Source organism: Misgurnus anguillicaudatus, chromosome 18 (genome assembly GCF_027580225.2).
Source record: "Misgurnus anguillicaudatus chromosome 18, ASM2758022v2, whole genome shotgun sequence".
Lineage (NCBI taxonomy): Eukaryota > Metazoa > Chordata > Actinopteri > Cypriniformes > Cobitidae > Misgurnus > Misgurnus anguillicaudatus.
In genome coordinates this window covers 39168187-39185362 of record NC_073354.2, presented here as the reverse complement: position 1 = coordinate 39185362, position 17176 = coordinate 39168187, and the positions used below count along the sequence as shown (strand labels likewise).

Below are 17176 nucleotides of genomic sequence, written 5' to 3'. Positions count from 1 at the left end.
TATTATCCTACAATCTTTTTATCATCCTACAGATGCTGCATTAAGATTGAATTTTACAATTACACTGTAAACCTGAATAAGGTGACAAACCTTGACAAAAAAAATCATATTTTTTTAGTTTTTTATAAGGTTGCAAAGCTTGGAAAGTTGGAAACTTAAGGAATTATTTGTAATTATTTTGGTAATTTTTACAATCTGCATCACATACAAACATAAGCTTCCTCGACATCTGATTCGTCTTCATCCATGTGCCACAATTCCCATATATTCCTGTGTAATTTCCATGGAAAGGTTTAAAAATTCCCAGAATTTTGCAACCCTAGTTTTTTAATCTCCTAAATTAAATCGGTTATTAGGTTTGGTAGATAGTTAAAAATATTTTAGTTAATTTTACTCAACTTTTTAATGTCTCATTGGGGCCAATGGTGTAAATGGACAGTGCTCCGACTACTATGGTGTTTGAATCTCAGCTCGAGGTCCTTTGCCGATCCCATACCCGTCTCTCCACCCTGTACTTTCCTGTCATCTCCTTAAATACAGTATATCAAATAATGGCAAAAAAACTTTTTTATTGCTAAAAGTTAACAGAGCCTTAAAAAATAAGTACAAAGATTTAGTAACTCACCAAATTTTCACTTTCTTTCACATTTTTTTTTTTATTACAAATAAGTCCAAACTATTTGATTTAAAATGACGAAGGAGAGTCTTAGTGCTGCCATTATCTTCAAATTGTTCAAGTTATTTAAAAATAATACGTTTTAATAACACAAAAGCAAGAAAAGTTATATTTAAAGGCGGGGTGCATGATCTCTGAAAGTCAATGTCAACATTTGAAACCACGTAAACAAACACACACCTCAATAGAATCTGGACTTTCTTTTGATAGACCCGCCCCACACATACGCAACCCTGGTAATGATGTTGGTTAGTAGACACGCCCCTTACTGCTGATTGGCTACAAGTGTGTTTTGGTTGTCTGCCAGAATCTCTTTTCCAAAGTGTTTTTTAAAAATCACACACCCCTCCTTTAACAGTAATACTGGATTTTTAAAATAAAATGACTACTACATTCAGGTTTACAGAAATATTTCAAAAGATTTAAACGTCAAACAGCGACACAACTGATGAGTTTGATTTATTTGTTATATCACCCAGCCTTAGTCGCTTTTACATCTGTTACGAAAGATTTTAGCATTTTTGTGGAGACAGAATTTGTATGTTTGATTTTTAAAAGCATGAACTCTTTCTAATGAATTATATGTGTGCATATATAAACCTATATACAAAATACATGGAATGCGTACTTTTGATCAAAACTGGGCTATTTTTGATATGCAGATGAACTATTTTATATTTGCTTGAATGTGATTGATCGTTTTAAAAAAGGTTGTGCTTCATATTGAACGTATTGAAGTATTAGAATGCTTTTTAAGCTTTTGCAAGACATTAAAATTGCATTGACTCTCTCCCGGTCTTTCTTCAGCCCATTATAGATGCTTTGTCCTATTTTCACACCAGCTTCCATTATTTCTTAATATTCACAGATCTAAGTGTGAGGAAAAACGCCTGCTGTAGGGTAATGATGACATACTGAAGTCTTATGACTACTATAGTTAGTATAGTGGACTCATTCAGTGTCCTATTTTACTCAGAGATTCAGTACATTACTGGGTGTGTGAATGTTGACATTGGGGCGGTTTCCCGCACGGGGCTTATCCTAGTCTCAGACTAAATTAATTTAAAAACACCTTGTACAAACATATCTTAACATATATCAGTACCATCTGAAGATGCACACCAGTATTGTTTTTTGTAAGGTGTGTTTGTAAAAAAAACACTAAAATGTCCTAATATAACTAAACCCCAGTCCTGAATCAATCTAAACCTGGTCTGGAATAAAGAGCCAGATGGATTGATGTGTTGACAGCCACATCACAATTTCTTATGTGTTAATCATTATTTTATTTATTAAGTAGGCTACTTACAGAAGGTTTCCTTGGCATTTATTTATGATGAAGCTTGAAGGAACACGCCGACTTTTTGGGACTTTAGCTTATTCACCGCATCCCCCAGAGATAGATGAGTCCACACATACCCTTTTTATCTGACGCACACACCGCTAGCCTAGCTTAGCACAAAGACCGGAAGTAAACGGCCCCAGCCAGCACACTGCTCCCAATAAGCGACAAAATAAATAACATTTTCCTATTTATATGTTGTGATTTGTATAGTCACAACATGTACAAATAACAAGGTCATATAAAACACAGCAATCTTTTAACCGTTTACATACTGGGATCTGAACTGCGAGCAAATCACTCCGCCCTAGTAGCAGTGCTTCGTCTTCTGACAATATAGTTCCCAGTATGTATACTGTTAAAAGATGTCTGTGTCTCTCATGACCTTGTTATTTGTACACGGTGTGACTATACAAATCACAACACATAAATAGGAAAATGTTTGTGTTATTTTGTCACTTATTGGGAGCAGTATGCTAGCTGGAGCCATTCACTTCCAGTCTTTGTGCTAAGGTAGGCTAGCGGGGCTGCGTCAGACAGAGTTACAGCATGTGCGGAGATGAATAAAGTATGTATGGACTTATCCAACTCTGGGGATACGGTGAATAAGCTAAAGTATAAAGCACCAAAAAGTGGGCGTGTTCCTTTAAATGTTCATGTTTTCTCATAAAGACAGCACAGCCAAAACCTTACGAATCTGTAACATTTCAAAACCAAATTATATTGGTGCTATACTGTAGCCTGGTCAAAATCTGCCAGCACAATAATTTTTTTTAGTAGGTAGTGAGGTGGTTACTTCATAAGTGCTTGAGGAACAAAAACACAATTTTAAAATCCATTATGTTTGCTCAAATCTTGGTTGCTCAAAAATTCAATTACACTTTCAAAAATAAAGGAGTTTAAAGGAAAACACCACAGTTTTTCACTATTTGACTATGTTCTTACCTCAACTTAGATTAATTAATACGTACGTACCTATCTTTTTTCAATGCGCGCACTTAATCTTTGTACAGCGCGCTGTGAATGTGTTAGCATTTAGCCTTACCCCATTCATTCCTTAGGATCCAAACAGGGATGAAGTTAGAAGCCACCAAACAAAATGAGAACTATTGGCGCTTTTCCATTGCATAGAACCCCACGGTTTAGTTTAGTTTGGGTCGGGTCTGCTCACCTCACTTTGGCGTGGTTAGCTTTTCCATTGAGTTTAGTATCACTTCGCAGTGGGAGGAATTATAGGCGTGTCGTTATATTTGCGCTGCATACGGCTGTGACATCATACAAGAGAGAGCGTCCTTGTACATTCCCATACATTTATTTATTTATAAGTCCGCCACAAAATTAAAATTGGCCACCACAAATAGATGTTTGCACATCGCGTTTATAACTACCTCTGTCTCACATGACAGTTTCTGTTCAAACACCCGTGGCGTCAGTCGACGGCGCTCCGCGGAGCCTCAATGAAGTTGCATTAAAGCATAAATAATACTGACGTGCACGTCGCGAATGTGCCGCCACAAACTGCAAGTCTGGAAAAAACTTTTATGTGTTCCTGATTCACAACCTGTGGATGTTTTTCATTGCTAAAAGGGTTAAAACAGAGCACAGATGACAACATGTTTGCTCGAGACAATATTTTACATAATAGGATGATGGCGCCGATGACGATTCTCTCAGACCAATCAGCGAACTACAGTGTTTACGCGTCACGTTTGGTATCAGCTCGGGTCGCTTGGAACCCCAACCGAGGTGGTACGAAAAAAAGTATCGGGTACTACGAAGTGATCCCAATGGAAAAGCTCCCAAAAGTAAGCTGACCCGACCCAAACTAAACCAAACCGTGGGGTACTATGCAATGGAAAAGCGCCATATGTTGTATGGTGAAAGAGCACTTAGTTTGCAGCACTTCCACCTCAGCGCGCAGTAACATCATCATGAGAACTCCCCCTCTCTGTTAACTTTTCGTCAATATTATTGCGCCTGAGGTGGAAGTGCTTTTTACTTAAAAAATCGTCACGTTTTATTTTGTGCCACCATACTTACTAATGTAACTACTCATGTAACAGTCTTTAAATAGGGAAAACACGGAAGTGTTTGGTGGCTTCTAAATTCATCCCTGTTTGGATCCTAAGGAATGAATGGGGCTAGGCTAAATGCTAACATATTCACACTGCGTTGTACAAAGATTAACCCTCAAGAGTTCCTTTAAAAAACTTCCTTAAGTGTTCCTAAGGCCACAAAATGACACCTTCCCAAAACTGCTCTAAAAATATCATACATCAATATTTTCTTTCATTTTAAACGATGCAGTCTTTTAGAACTACTTCTGCCTGAAACATACATATCAAATATTAATATAATTTGTGAAAATTTTAACCCTTTATATGCCTGTTTGTTTACATTAGCCCATGTTTTTTTTAACAGAAAAAACAAAAAAACTAAATATTTTCCAAAAAACACATTTGAACCACCATGTGATTATTATTATTATTATACCCTGAGATGGGTCAAAGATTGGTAGCAACATTGATTTTCATGCATTGTTATTTTTTGAACAGGGTCAGATTTTATAAAAAACTTCCTTAAGTGTTCCTAAGGCCACAAAATGACACCTTCCCAAAAACGGCTCTAAAAATCCCTTTATATGCCTGTTTGTTTACATTAGCCCATGTTTTTTTAACAGAAAAAACAAAAAACTAAAAATTTTCCCACAAAAAAACATTTGAACCACCATTTGATTATAATTATTATTATACCCTGGGATGGGTAAAAGATTGGTAGCAACATTGATTTTGATGCATTGTTATTTTTTGAACAGGGTCAGATTTTATACAAAACTCACACTTGTGATCCTAAGGCCAAAATGACACCAAAATGACACCTTCCCAAAACCTGCTCTAAAAATATCATACACAGGGGCGCAATGAACAGTTTCAAGGGGGGTATGCAAGACAGAATTTTGGGCCCCTTCCTTTAGAGGATTGTTTGATTTTCATACCATAATGTGTAGCTATATAAAATTACTCAGTTGAGTGCGTTTATTTAATTTTACAGGTCGCATTTGCACTAAAAATAAATTCATGAAGCAAAATAAAAAGATTTATTTGAAAAACGAATAGCCTACCATTTTAATCTGGTAAGGCAGAAAACATTCACGTGATTTTAAATAGATCACTAAAAAAAGAATAATGCATGGAGATGAATTTCTGAACTATGGAAATCTATGGAAAGTGCTTTGAAAGTCGCGGCAGTCGAGTTTTCTGTGCGGTTTTAGAAGCGAAATGTGTACAATTATGTTTAGCCTAATAGTTCATTCTTCAGAGTTCATATTGATGATCTTATAGTTCATTTTAAAAAATTCTTACAAACTGACAGTATTCGTCCGAAAAACACCAAAAACCTTATATTCTCTTTATGTCGCTGTTCTCTGTGTGTGTGGTATGTGTTCCGTCCTTCGCTCATGACAAAAAGCGTAGCCGGCAAAATTAAAATTAATATTACGTTGATCTTTAAGAGTGTGCGCTTCGCCCGCGCACGCCCTTCGCCAGTGACACAGAAATTGCAAAAAGCTCAATCGGCTAAAGTTTTAAATATGACGTTGATTTTTGAAGTAAAAAAAAATGCCGCAATCAAATGTGCTGCTGATGGGCATGCAAATTTATTTCTGTGCACTGAAGGCTAATATGATTTTGCACATCCAACAACTATCATTACAAAGATAATACTGCATGTTTTGGCATTTGGTAGTAGGCTATATTGCAGTAGTTAATATTTGTAATGAAATGCACGGTGTTCTTTTTTATGTTCTTTTTCTTTAATATCCACAACACTTATCAACAAAACATTGATTAAAATTAATAGACAAACTATATTAAACGAAATTCATTTGAAGCAAACATTTATATCAAACAAAACTTAATTTAAAGTCGGAAATTATTTCTAATGACCGATTCCATTTGTAACGTCATATTAGCCTTCAATCCATTACAACGCCCAATATATGGCGTTTAAAATTAGAGTCTTAATAATCGAATTAAATTAAAACAAGACATTAACAACATTACAACAATATTTAAACACAACAATACTCAAACATAAATATAAAACGGACATTCTCTATTAGGATGCATGTTAAAAACAATCTGATATAGCGTTTATAATAGCTGCAAGTTTACAATTTTGGGCAAAACCTCCGTTGCAACCCTGAATAAAAATGAATCACTTTCACTTTGAAAATGATGCGCTGTCACATTAAAACCAGCTCTTAGTCATTTAAAATTTAACTCAATTATGGCTTAGACTATTCTCCTATTTCATGTTTATTTAGAAAATAATATTTTAACTCCGCCTATTAAGTTATTGTCCGTCTTAGAAATGCAATAGTTGTCAGCAGTCGCTATGCTAATATTTCCTTAAATAAAGCTCTTGCTGTCCTTTTGTATTATCACAAATATTTTTCGTTTTTCATGAAACATACAGTTTACGGATCAGAACGCTTTTAGTGGCATGTGAGATCTTACCTTGAAATGCCAGACTGTAGGGCTGTCGACTATTTGTGGTAACTTTGCATAGCAAACCCGCCAAACTGATCCCAAACAAAAATGTTGTCTACTCACCCATATCCGCAAAATCAAATTAAAAACCACCAGAACCGCCAAATATGTAATTGCATCTACTAGGTCATGATTGCACGCTGTTTTTTTTAAAGTCAATTTTACTCAACACAAAGTCATTCACGGTAGTTTTATATTAATTTACTTTACATTTGACTAGTGTTAATAATTAAACGTGTACAATAAAAAAAAACGGAAAAGTGATGACGATGGGGCCCCCTAGCGTACTTATGGGCCCATATGCCTGGCATACTCTGAACCCCCCCCAAACGGCGCCCCTGATCATACATCAATATTTTTTTCCACTTTAAACTATTAAATCTTTTAACACTACTTCTTCCTGAAACATACATGTCAAATATTAATTAAATTTGTGGAAATTTTAACCCTTTAAATGCCAATATGTTAACGTTAATCGAACCACAGTGTTCAGCTGATGTCGTAAAACCTTTTGTGGGACATCGTAGCCCAAATAGTGACCTGTCCTGATTTCTTACTCCAGAGACTGAGAGCTAATTAATTTTTTATCTGTAAACACCGGTCAGAATGAGCAGCCCCACATAAGCCTGCAGTTTCTCTGTCTCAAGATCTCTCCAGTCTGTGACTGTCTCCCATGTAGGTTTGTCATGGCCCCAATATGCTGCAGGATTTCATGCATCAGCATCAATGAAAAGCTTGAAGTCAGGGCTGATTCGGGCAGTGGCATAGTGTGTGAGCCCTGGGATCAAATCTCTGGCTGCTGGGAAGTAGCGGAGCGTCTCCATGTTTGTGGGAGACCAGAAGATTTTTCAATATTTGAAGTCCATCCTGGTGCCACTTCATCCATCTCCTGTCCGCTCTCACCTTCTGACAAATCTTCTGTAGATCCCTTTAATGAATTAGACTCCAGCTGGTCTACTTCTACCTCTGAGGCCTCCGTGTCGACCTCAGAATCCTCGGAGGAAGATGAGGAGCCATCCTCGCTCTTGAAATGCATGATTATTTCAGGAGCCTTGTGTGTGCTGTAATGCCTTGCCATTTTTACTACTTCTGCTATACTGTTCATACTTATAGCAGTGTATTTGCATAAACAACATGAGCGAGAAACAAAATGAACATTGATTTTGTTTCGGTTCTGGCCTCTCATCGTTTTTATTACTGAATTAGTTTATAACGCAGAATGTGCCCTTCAAAGAGAGAAGAATTTGGATATGTTGAATATGCCCCCCTGCCCCACTCATCATCACCGACCCCACCCCGACATCACCCCACCCTCTTACCACTCAGACACACTTTTTTTACACACACACCAATTTTCAACATTAAAGGTTTATCTTTTCAGCAGCTATGCGGTCCGCAGAAAACAGCAAAAATTGTGACATTTTGATGAATGCATGAAATGGTAAAAAGTAGCGCCACCTGGTGGACAAGTATAAGAATTAAAACTTCAAGGCCAGTAGTTCAAAATGATATATTGACATAAAGGTATGTATTAGTTTATGTTAAGATAAATGGGGGGGGGGGGTCAAAAATGGTAGTTATAATGGTTTTCAATGGGGCATTTTTGTCCTTAGGAACACATCAGTCGGTTTTTGCGTAGCTTAGCCATTTTAAGCTAATTTAAAAAACTGAAACCAATATTCTAAAATGTATCAAAAATGATTAACCTTTGGCAAGTTTGGGCAATATTCAATCATCACAGTCAAGATGGTATAAAAATCAAAATGGCACAAAATGTCCCTAGGAACTCTTAAGGGTTAAGTGCACACATTGAATAAAGATAGGGATGTACTAATTCATCTAAGTTGAGGTAAGAACATAGTAAAATATTTAAAAAACTGTTTTTTTCCTCTTCATGATGCATTTTTTGACTAATGCGTCTTATACTCCAGAGCGACTTATAGTCCGAAAAATACGGTAGTTACTTTTTTGGGGAGTAACTTAATATTGTAATGCATTACTTTTAAGTAACTTTCCCCAACACTGCTGATATATATATATATATTTAAAATTGAATGAAGAGACAAATCTGCATATTTAAGATCGTTTTAATTTTTTATATACATACATATATATATATAAATTCCTCTGTATTAGAAATACAAGTGTGTCTATCTTGTATAATCATTATTTCAACCATCATAAATCCTTAATTTACATTATTTACACATTATACAATAACCCGTTTCTTCGGAAACAATATTAAAATAAATGTTCAGAAAGATATTTAGTTCTTACACTTTTATAGCATTTCCAGGAAGTCTTTTAAAACTCAAACGATAAAGCCATTTTCTTCTAATTATTTAGTGCAAACAATATTCTCCTTTTCACTCTTTAACAAAAGCACAATTGCAACATCCACGGCTGATGGAGGAGGCGAAACACATCAGTATCTTACAATGTGTTTTTGTTGCAATGATGAGAGAGAAAGACGGACGCAACATAATCAGTGCAAAACCAGAGCCGTGACACATCATCTGTTCTGAGATCAGTCATCAAATGAAAAAACATGGAGGTTGTGTGTAATAATCATAAGGTGGGGCAATGAACCAAACAACAGCAGTAAAACACAGCAAGGGAAGAATCATTGAAAAAACTGAATATCGGTTCAAGTCGACAATCATTATGGGCAAAACCGGTCAGGAAATCAAAAATCATTTTTTAAGCAAACTATAATTTCTTCAGTCTTCGGACTTTGTGGTTGACAGGTTTCCTGATGTCACCTTTGACCCCCGATGAGTCCTTCTAAGCATACATGACAACATTCACGTGCCACAGCCGTTGTGATGCGTCTAGATCTGCGTTAGGTCCTGCTCGGCTCACGTCCGCCTCGGAGTCCAGTTAGCAGCCCGATCACAGTAACTACACCACCGTCCCGCTGGGAGAGTTTGTTGGGTTTTGAGACGTCAAAAGGCCCTGAAATGAGATTAAAATGAGAGGTTGATTAAAAATAAAGTGACTATTGAATGACACCATATGTAGTTTTCACCGCTATATGGCTCTAAACAAAGACAACAGCCACAGCTGTTGTAGTCATCACCTTCAATATCGATAGGAATTGATCTGACAGGACTTACAAATCACATATATGTATGATGTAATGAAATAAGTTTTAAAAAAATTTGGTATCGGCAAATTTGCCTGTTAAAAATTAGTTGTAAAAAATCAAATCGTGCACAAATGTAAATGTAAGTAATTAGGGCTGCAACAGCTAATCGAAAATTTTATTCTAAAAATATATAACCATACAAATATATCAAATGAAAGAACAGACCCTCTGCTTTCAAACAAACAATAGACAAAATGGGAAATATGGTATTTTTCTTTCATAATTGCATTTTTGTGAACGTATTTAGTTAGAGATCAGATTCAGAACGATTATCAAAACATACATGGAGTGTAAAATAAATAAAAAAATTGGCTTCAGTTTTTTTTTATAAATCGGGTAAGTGCACCATCTATTGGATAATCGCGGTATTACACATAACCATAAAAACTTATCAGGAACTTTTTTTAATGCAAATGTTTTCTCTTAATTGACGAGTTAACTCAAATCAATGGCGGAGAGAGAGTTAATTTCATCATCGATTAGTTGGTCTGTGATGTCACATGCTCCCGCACCACTGTCTAACAGCGTGGACACGTGTCCACTTCACACAGTGCAAGCTGTTCACTTATAATTAAAGTCAGACGCTGTTTCTTTATTTCGATTAGTTGATTAATCGTTAAAATAATCGCCTGAGTAACCGATTATAAAAAACAATTGTAATGCAGGGTTTACACCAGACACCGTAGAGGCGGCAAGCGCAAGTGATTTACATGTTAAGTCAATGCAAAGACGCGATTAGGCATAAGGGCTGTAACGATTAATCGTGTGTCCCATTAAAAATACCTGTCTGAAATCGATTCTGAATCGCAAGGCTGCAATTCTGTGTTTCATTCACAGCCTGTGCGTATACTACGGCATTTGGTCAGTAGGAACTCCTTATCAATGTAAAATCATTATGAGTCGGATTCGTTTATAACGTGAATTTAAAAAAGCAACATTCGTTAAAAAAATCATTCAAAATATTCTTTATTATCATGAAAATACCTGAAACAATTTGAAGAACAGCGATATAAATATGCAGACATTTCCTGGTATAGCATTTGTAATGCTGCTACTTCTGTGGCACAAAGGGAGTTTCTGCAGGAGAGCGCCCCCTGGCTTTGGGAAGTGCCGGGATTTCACCATAATTCATTCAAATTCATTGATTGAGAAAACGCGCATTTGCACGATTAATTGTTAGAGCCTTATCAGGCATCCTGTGGCGCGTTCCGTGCAAATTGAGCGTTGCCGCGGGAAACGCGCGAGTTGAAAAATCTTCAGCGGATTTCTGCGCTGCGTTAACCAATCAGGACCTTGCTGTAGTAGTAACGTGATTAAAGGAAGCAAGCAAAGTCTCAGCGGACTCGCAGAAGCCTCTCCCATGATGTTTCATGCGCGAATGAAGCGAGTAAACTCAAATGTTCAAATGTCTCTCGCGCGGCTGGTGTGAATGCACCATTAGTTGAAGGCCTACAAATAATATTGAGATATATACTGTGTATTAGTGTTGGGCGATATGCCGCATTGTGAGATCACAGATACACAATAGTATCGAGGGGCGGGGCAATAATTTACTCATTTATTTACTGGTTTTAAACCCCTGTGCAACCTCTAGTGCAAGGAAATGACAGAACGCGTGCATTACAAGTCCAGGTGTATGAGGAAAAGCACGCAATGTACATGTTAATATGAAACTATGATGATAATAAAAGCTATCGCAACTATCCTCATATGTCTGACGATCGTCGATACACAATACTATCGTCTATCGGCACAACCCTACTGTGTATAAAAAATTACTCACCACTTTGCCAGGCCGTGCCCAAGTGCAGATAAAACCCTCTTGGCAGGCTGTGACCAGACAGTCATCCAAGAAGATCAACACAGTAAGACGCTCGTGAGCAATTTTCTTACACACCAGTGGTTCCAGTAAAGGTATCTCCTCTATGCGCGGACACAGCACCGTGCCCAGCGTTCTGGCGGCGTCGGCTTTGGCTGCGCGCGTGCCGATCAGCTGGCTGAGCTTGTCGGTGCTCTTGTTGCTGATGTAGCTCATGCTGTGATTGCGCTTATGGTCTTTGTCGGCATTACGTTCCTTGCGCACTTCGTGGAGTGCCAATGTTGCGAATTTGCTGACACCAGTGGCTATCAAAGCGCTGTCCATGATGCTGGTGGGCTTGTGGCTATTGGGACTACTGCCTCCTGTTGGCGAGGAATGGGGCAAACTGTTCGAACGGGGCAAAGGGGGCGATAAGGAGTTTGAGGGGGCACTGCTGCCGCTACTGCTTACGCTGTTGTTACCGTTAGTACCGAGAGTCACCGTATCTGCGCCGGGGCCCGACGCGTTCATGGCGTTTGTGAGAGTTCTCGTTCTAGATAAAGGAAACAGAATATCTTCGGTGAGGTCCCATAAGCACAGCTGGGTGTCCTGACCCACCGAGCCGAACCGATACGTGACGTTGACCGGTCGTCCCTCCGTCGAGTTTCTCTTGGACAGCCTGGACAGGGAGCTGTTCGTCCGCTCTCGACTTCCGTTGGACTGAACTTGCTCTTGGAAGTCTTCGTCGCTCCCGCTGAATTCGGTGGGCGCTTCGCAATCCTGCACGCTGGTAATGCAGTGATCGAACGCAACGACGCTCACCCACGATTTGTGCCCGCGGCCACGGGCGATGACCCTGCAGTCTGAAAATGACCACACCGTCACCAGGTCATCTTCTCCGCCGGTCACGATATAACGCCCGTCTGGACTCCAGCACACGCAAAGCAGTCCACCGAAGTAGCTCTTCATGGTGCCGTGGAGCTCTGCCGTATCGAAACAAAACACCCGCAGGAAACCGTCCTGGCAGGCGCAGGCCAGAAACTTCCCGTCGGGGGAAAAGGCGAACTCGTTGACCGCACCCTCGCCAACCGTCCAGCGGAGAAGAGGATTGCGAGCCGTTTTGCTCTTGCCAGTGTGCACGGCGTAGTTTTCTCCTTGCTTCAGGAGCTGGTAATGAGGTGGAGTTGTGCCGCACGTGTGCTCCACGTTGTACAGATACATCGATCCGCTACTGTGTGACACCAAAAACAGATTCTCTGAACCAGGAACCCACTTCAAACACGTCACTGGCGATTTGTCGACGAGTCTCTGTTGGAACAAACAAAAAATAAGACATTAATACATGAAAGGTCCATGTCACATTTCACCCTAAAATTTAATAATACAAGAAATGATATATATACACTAGAGAAAAATGTGATTGTTGTGTAATTGCCAGTTATGCAGAACTTATAAAGACTCACGTCTTCATTGAAAAGTTTGCTTGTTTCCTTTTTGATGGGGTCAATGAGCTGAACCTGTCCTGCAGAGAAGCCCACTAACAGAGAGACGCTGTCAGCCGTGGCCGTGAGAGGGTTCGAATCGTGACATGTGGGAAGTGTTCCCTTATAAATCCTCTTGTCTATGGGTTTGCTCAAGTCAGCAGCCTGTTCAAATCAGAGAATAGCCATCAATTAAACATTAAACTAAGGGTTCGTATGAATCTATAAGAACAGGTGACATAACTGCTTAACATTTTAACTTGAGTCATTTATTTTATTAGTCCTGCAAAATGAGAAATTTTAAAATGTCTTGTAGTATCTCCCCAATAGACGGTTTCAGCAGTAACAACATAAACAAGCGGCTTTCGTGGTCAACACATAACTTCCGATAAACTCCGCTAAGAATAAATAACAACAAAGTACTTTAAATGTAGTTTATTTATATAACAAGCAAAATAAACAATGCATAGATTACCTAGGAAACCAAAACATTTGTTATTTTCGATGAGGTATTTGTTCAAGAGTTCAGTTTAGCAACTAGTCAGACCATTAAACAAACAGAAACCGGAAATAAATTTCGGACCAGACGCGTATTGCGTCACCGCACATGCGTCCGAAGAAACGGTCTTTAATTGGTATCTGCAAATAAAAGCAACGGTGTCTGTGTGCGCACGCGTCTGCGAGTAAAATGAAAGTTTAAACTGTCAAAACTTTAAAACGCATGCAAATAATAAACTTTCGGCTTGAAGGTGCAATGTCCGTGATTGATTTGTGTCGTATTGACGGTTATAGCAGCAACAACATAAACAAACGGCTTTTGTGGACTAAACGCAACTTCTGGTAGACTTTAAAGGTACACTCCACTTTTTTGAAAATATACTCATTTTCCAGCTTCCCTAGAGTTAAACACTTGATTTTTACAGTTTTGGAATCCATTCAGCTGATCTCCGGGTATGGTGGTACCACTGTTAGCATAATCCATTGAATCTGATTAGACCATTAGCATCGCACTCAAAAGTAACCAAAGAGTTTTGATATTTTTCCTGTTTAAAACTTGACTCTTCTGTAGTTACATTGTGTACTAAGACCGACAGAAAATTAAAAGTTGAGATTTTCTAGACAGGTATGGCTATTAACTATACTCTCAAACTGGCGTAATAATCAAGGACTTTGATGCCTTAACGTGGCTGCAGGAGGCACAATGACATTATTACGCACTGCCCGAAAATAGTCCCCTTAGTAACTTTCAATAGCTGGGGACTATTTTCGGGCCCTGCGCAATATAATTGCGCCCCCTGCAGCCATGTTACAAAAAAATGCGCATGCATCAGATGATACCGTCTATATGCTGTTTGATGGGGTTGTGATGCATGGCGCTTTTAGGACTGAGCGCTTCCTCATAAAAAAATACACATATCTCTGTAAAGGCAGAAAATGAAATTAAAATTTGCAGGTCACACAGGAGCACAGGTTGTAAAAATGGTCTCAAATTGCGTCTGCATTCAGGAGCCCTATGATGAAAAAAATAAACAAATTTAGCGAGTACCTATCAAGTAATTTAATGTGATGTTTGACCGATACCGATCTGCGGCCGATCAATCGGAGCATCCCTACCTATCAGACACATTGACAAATTGTTTAAAAACAAACGATGATCAGGGCAATCTTAGCAATAAAAGTGCGGGAATAAAAACAAAACCATCTGTATCTATCGATAAATGCCATTATAAATAATCGAATATGGGTATCGGCACAGAAATTTTGTATCGGTGGATCCCCACTTGTAGTCTGTAAATTAATATATAGAGCTCATAACATCTGCATGCACATAGTTGTGCCGAAACTTTTGATACAGAATTGCATTTTTATGTCAGCTGTATTATAAACACAAAATTGACCAAACAACATAACACAAGTAAGCTACATGCGTAACCTAAGATAAAGCCAACAGCATCATAAAACATACACAGTATTACCTGCCTAAAACATGTCAAAAATCTGGCACTAATATATATAATAAAATGAACACTGCGTTTTTCTATAAAGTTATGCACATATTTTCAGAAAGTTACAACAACACAATGAAACACTTAAACCACCCCAAATCTCATGCATTAGCCAAGATCCGCCCCAAATCACTGAATGCTTATTAAATTGTTGATAGCATTTGCATGCATTAGTGCTGTAAATATTATTTACACAACATTAAACCAAAAAACAACAAGTAAACCCCTTATGAGTAAGCCAGGATTCGGCCAAAACCACTGAACAGCCATTACATTGTTGGCAACATTTGCATGCATTAGTGTTGTAAACATTACACAAAGTTACATCACAACGCAACAGGTAAACCTCCCTAAACCACATACATAAACCAAAATCCCCTAAATGTATTGAATACTCTTTATAACGTGCGTAGCATTTGCATGCATCAGTGTTGTAAACAATATTTACACAAAGTACACAAAGTGCACAGTTACCCCCCCTCCCTTAAAGGTGACTGGCGGAATCCAATGGCTTTCCTGGCAATTTACATGGATTACTACACATGCACGCGTCAGACGCATTCATATATAATCATGTAAAACTGATGATGTGTTTCCAGCAGCTGTCATGTCGTTACCTTTCGGACGCCTTTATAAATGTAAAAGTAAAGCTCACGGCCCACATTGAAGCAGATTCGCTCGCCGTTACCGGACTGGTCGTTCACGTTCACGAAAGAGACTTTCACAGGGTTCGAGCCTTGCGAATTGAACGGCACGCGGTTGGGCCGGCTGTACTCGGAGTTCGGCAAGAGTTTATAGACGCCCTCCCGTGTGGTGAATTGAGTTTTAATTTCGTTCGTCTCCTTCCCACCTCCCTCCGCCGCCATCTTTGACATTAGTATTCATTCCGCTTCGTGCACGAGCAGGCGCGTCCGCCTCCTTCTCCTTCCGCGCGGGACAGTCAACGACGCGCGCGCCAGCTGCTTCAGCTGTGGTAATCGAAGGGTTGGTGTAAAAAAATACTTGAACAAATTATTTCTCACAGAGAAAATACACACTTGATTTTTTTGTGGTTCAAGTTGTTAAACTGAACTAGGTTTTGAAGTAATTAAAAATAAATAACATAGGGGCATCCGCGTTGGAATCGCTCTCGCGATACTTTGATGTCATCAGTCTGCGCAGCGCCGCTTGAACGGCTTTTTTCTATGCGTAGTACAATGTGACGTTGTAATATTTTATTAGGTTGTCAAAATTTTGACAATCGTTTAAATAAGTATTTTTTTAAAATAAATTAATTTATCCTATTTAACACCACACATGTAAATTTCAAGGTGCTAAGCCATATTTTTCTGCTTTTTTAAGGATCCAAGTCCTAACTTGGACACTCTCACTGATTCCAGCAACTTTAAAGCCCTTAAAATTGTACAATTGTGTCATTTGTATGACATTTCTCAAATGCTTTAATTTTTAACTGTTTACTACTGGCATTGTGTTTGTATGTTGACAGAGTTACAATAAAAATATCGTGTTTAATAAACGCGAAAAAGACGATTATCAAAACATCCCTGCAAATTTCTAAATATTTTTAAGATAAAGTATTGCATTTCATTGTTCAACTTCCAAACATGCACTTCTTGAGACTGCTTAAATGCTTTTCAAAGTTACAGTGATTTTCCATCGGTGAGTTTATTAGCTCGTTTAATAGGATAATAGTGGGATAACATGCGCGTGAACCTCATATAAATGTCCATAGATAGAAAGTGCGTTTTGTGAATTGTCCATATCATGTACAAAGTCTAGCTCTCTCTTTCTGAGTCTCTCTCCACAAGCTGATCTTATGTAAGGGAATCTACTGGAAAACTGCAGTGCCATCCTCCGGTCGCCAAACAACTTCCATCTAGAAAATCTCGATTGTTCCGCGCGTGCTTGATCAGCAGTTCCCTATTTTATGTTGATTTAACATGACACAAAGTAAATAAATAATGTTTAATTTACAGAACACCATTTAAACCGGTATTTTGTGTTTTATACATGTGAGATACAGACAGGAAAATACATATTTTAGTATTTACTATAGTAAATTGTAGATTGTAGTAGATTTCCTATATAATATACTATAGTAATTATTAAGTTAAACTAGTATTTTCTATCGTTTATCATTTCCCTATCGTTATAAAATACTGAAGTGTAGTATTT

The 17176-nt window shown here is 38.3% G+C and overlaps 1 protein-coding gene across 1 annotated transcript; it reads right to left on the bottom strand.

The window, feature by feature from the left end:
- Positions 1-8639: 8639 nt before the first annotated feature.
- On the bottom strand, positions 8640-15939 carry wdr20b (WD repeat domain 20b). The gene is made up of 4 exons (XM_055186271.2): positions 15619-15939; positions 12978-13160; positions 11500-12822; positions 8640-9523 (listed from the first exon to the last, which is right to left on the bottom strand). Exons 1-4 carry the CDS (start codon positions 15874-15876, stop codon positions 9470-9472), a joined length of 1818 nt encoding a protein of 605 aa, XP_055042246.1. The 5' UTR covers positions 15877-15939; the 3' UTR covers positions 8640-9469.
- Between the last annotated feature and the right edge of the window lie 1237 nt (positions 15940-17176).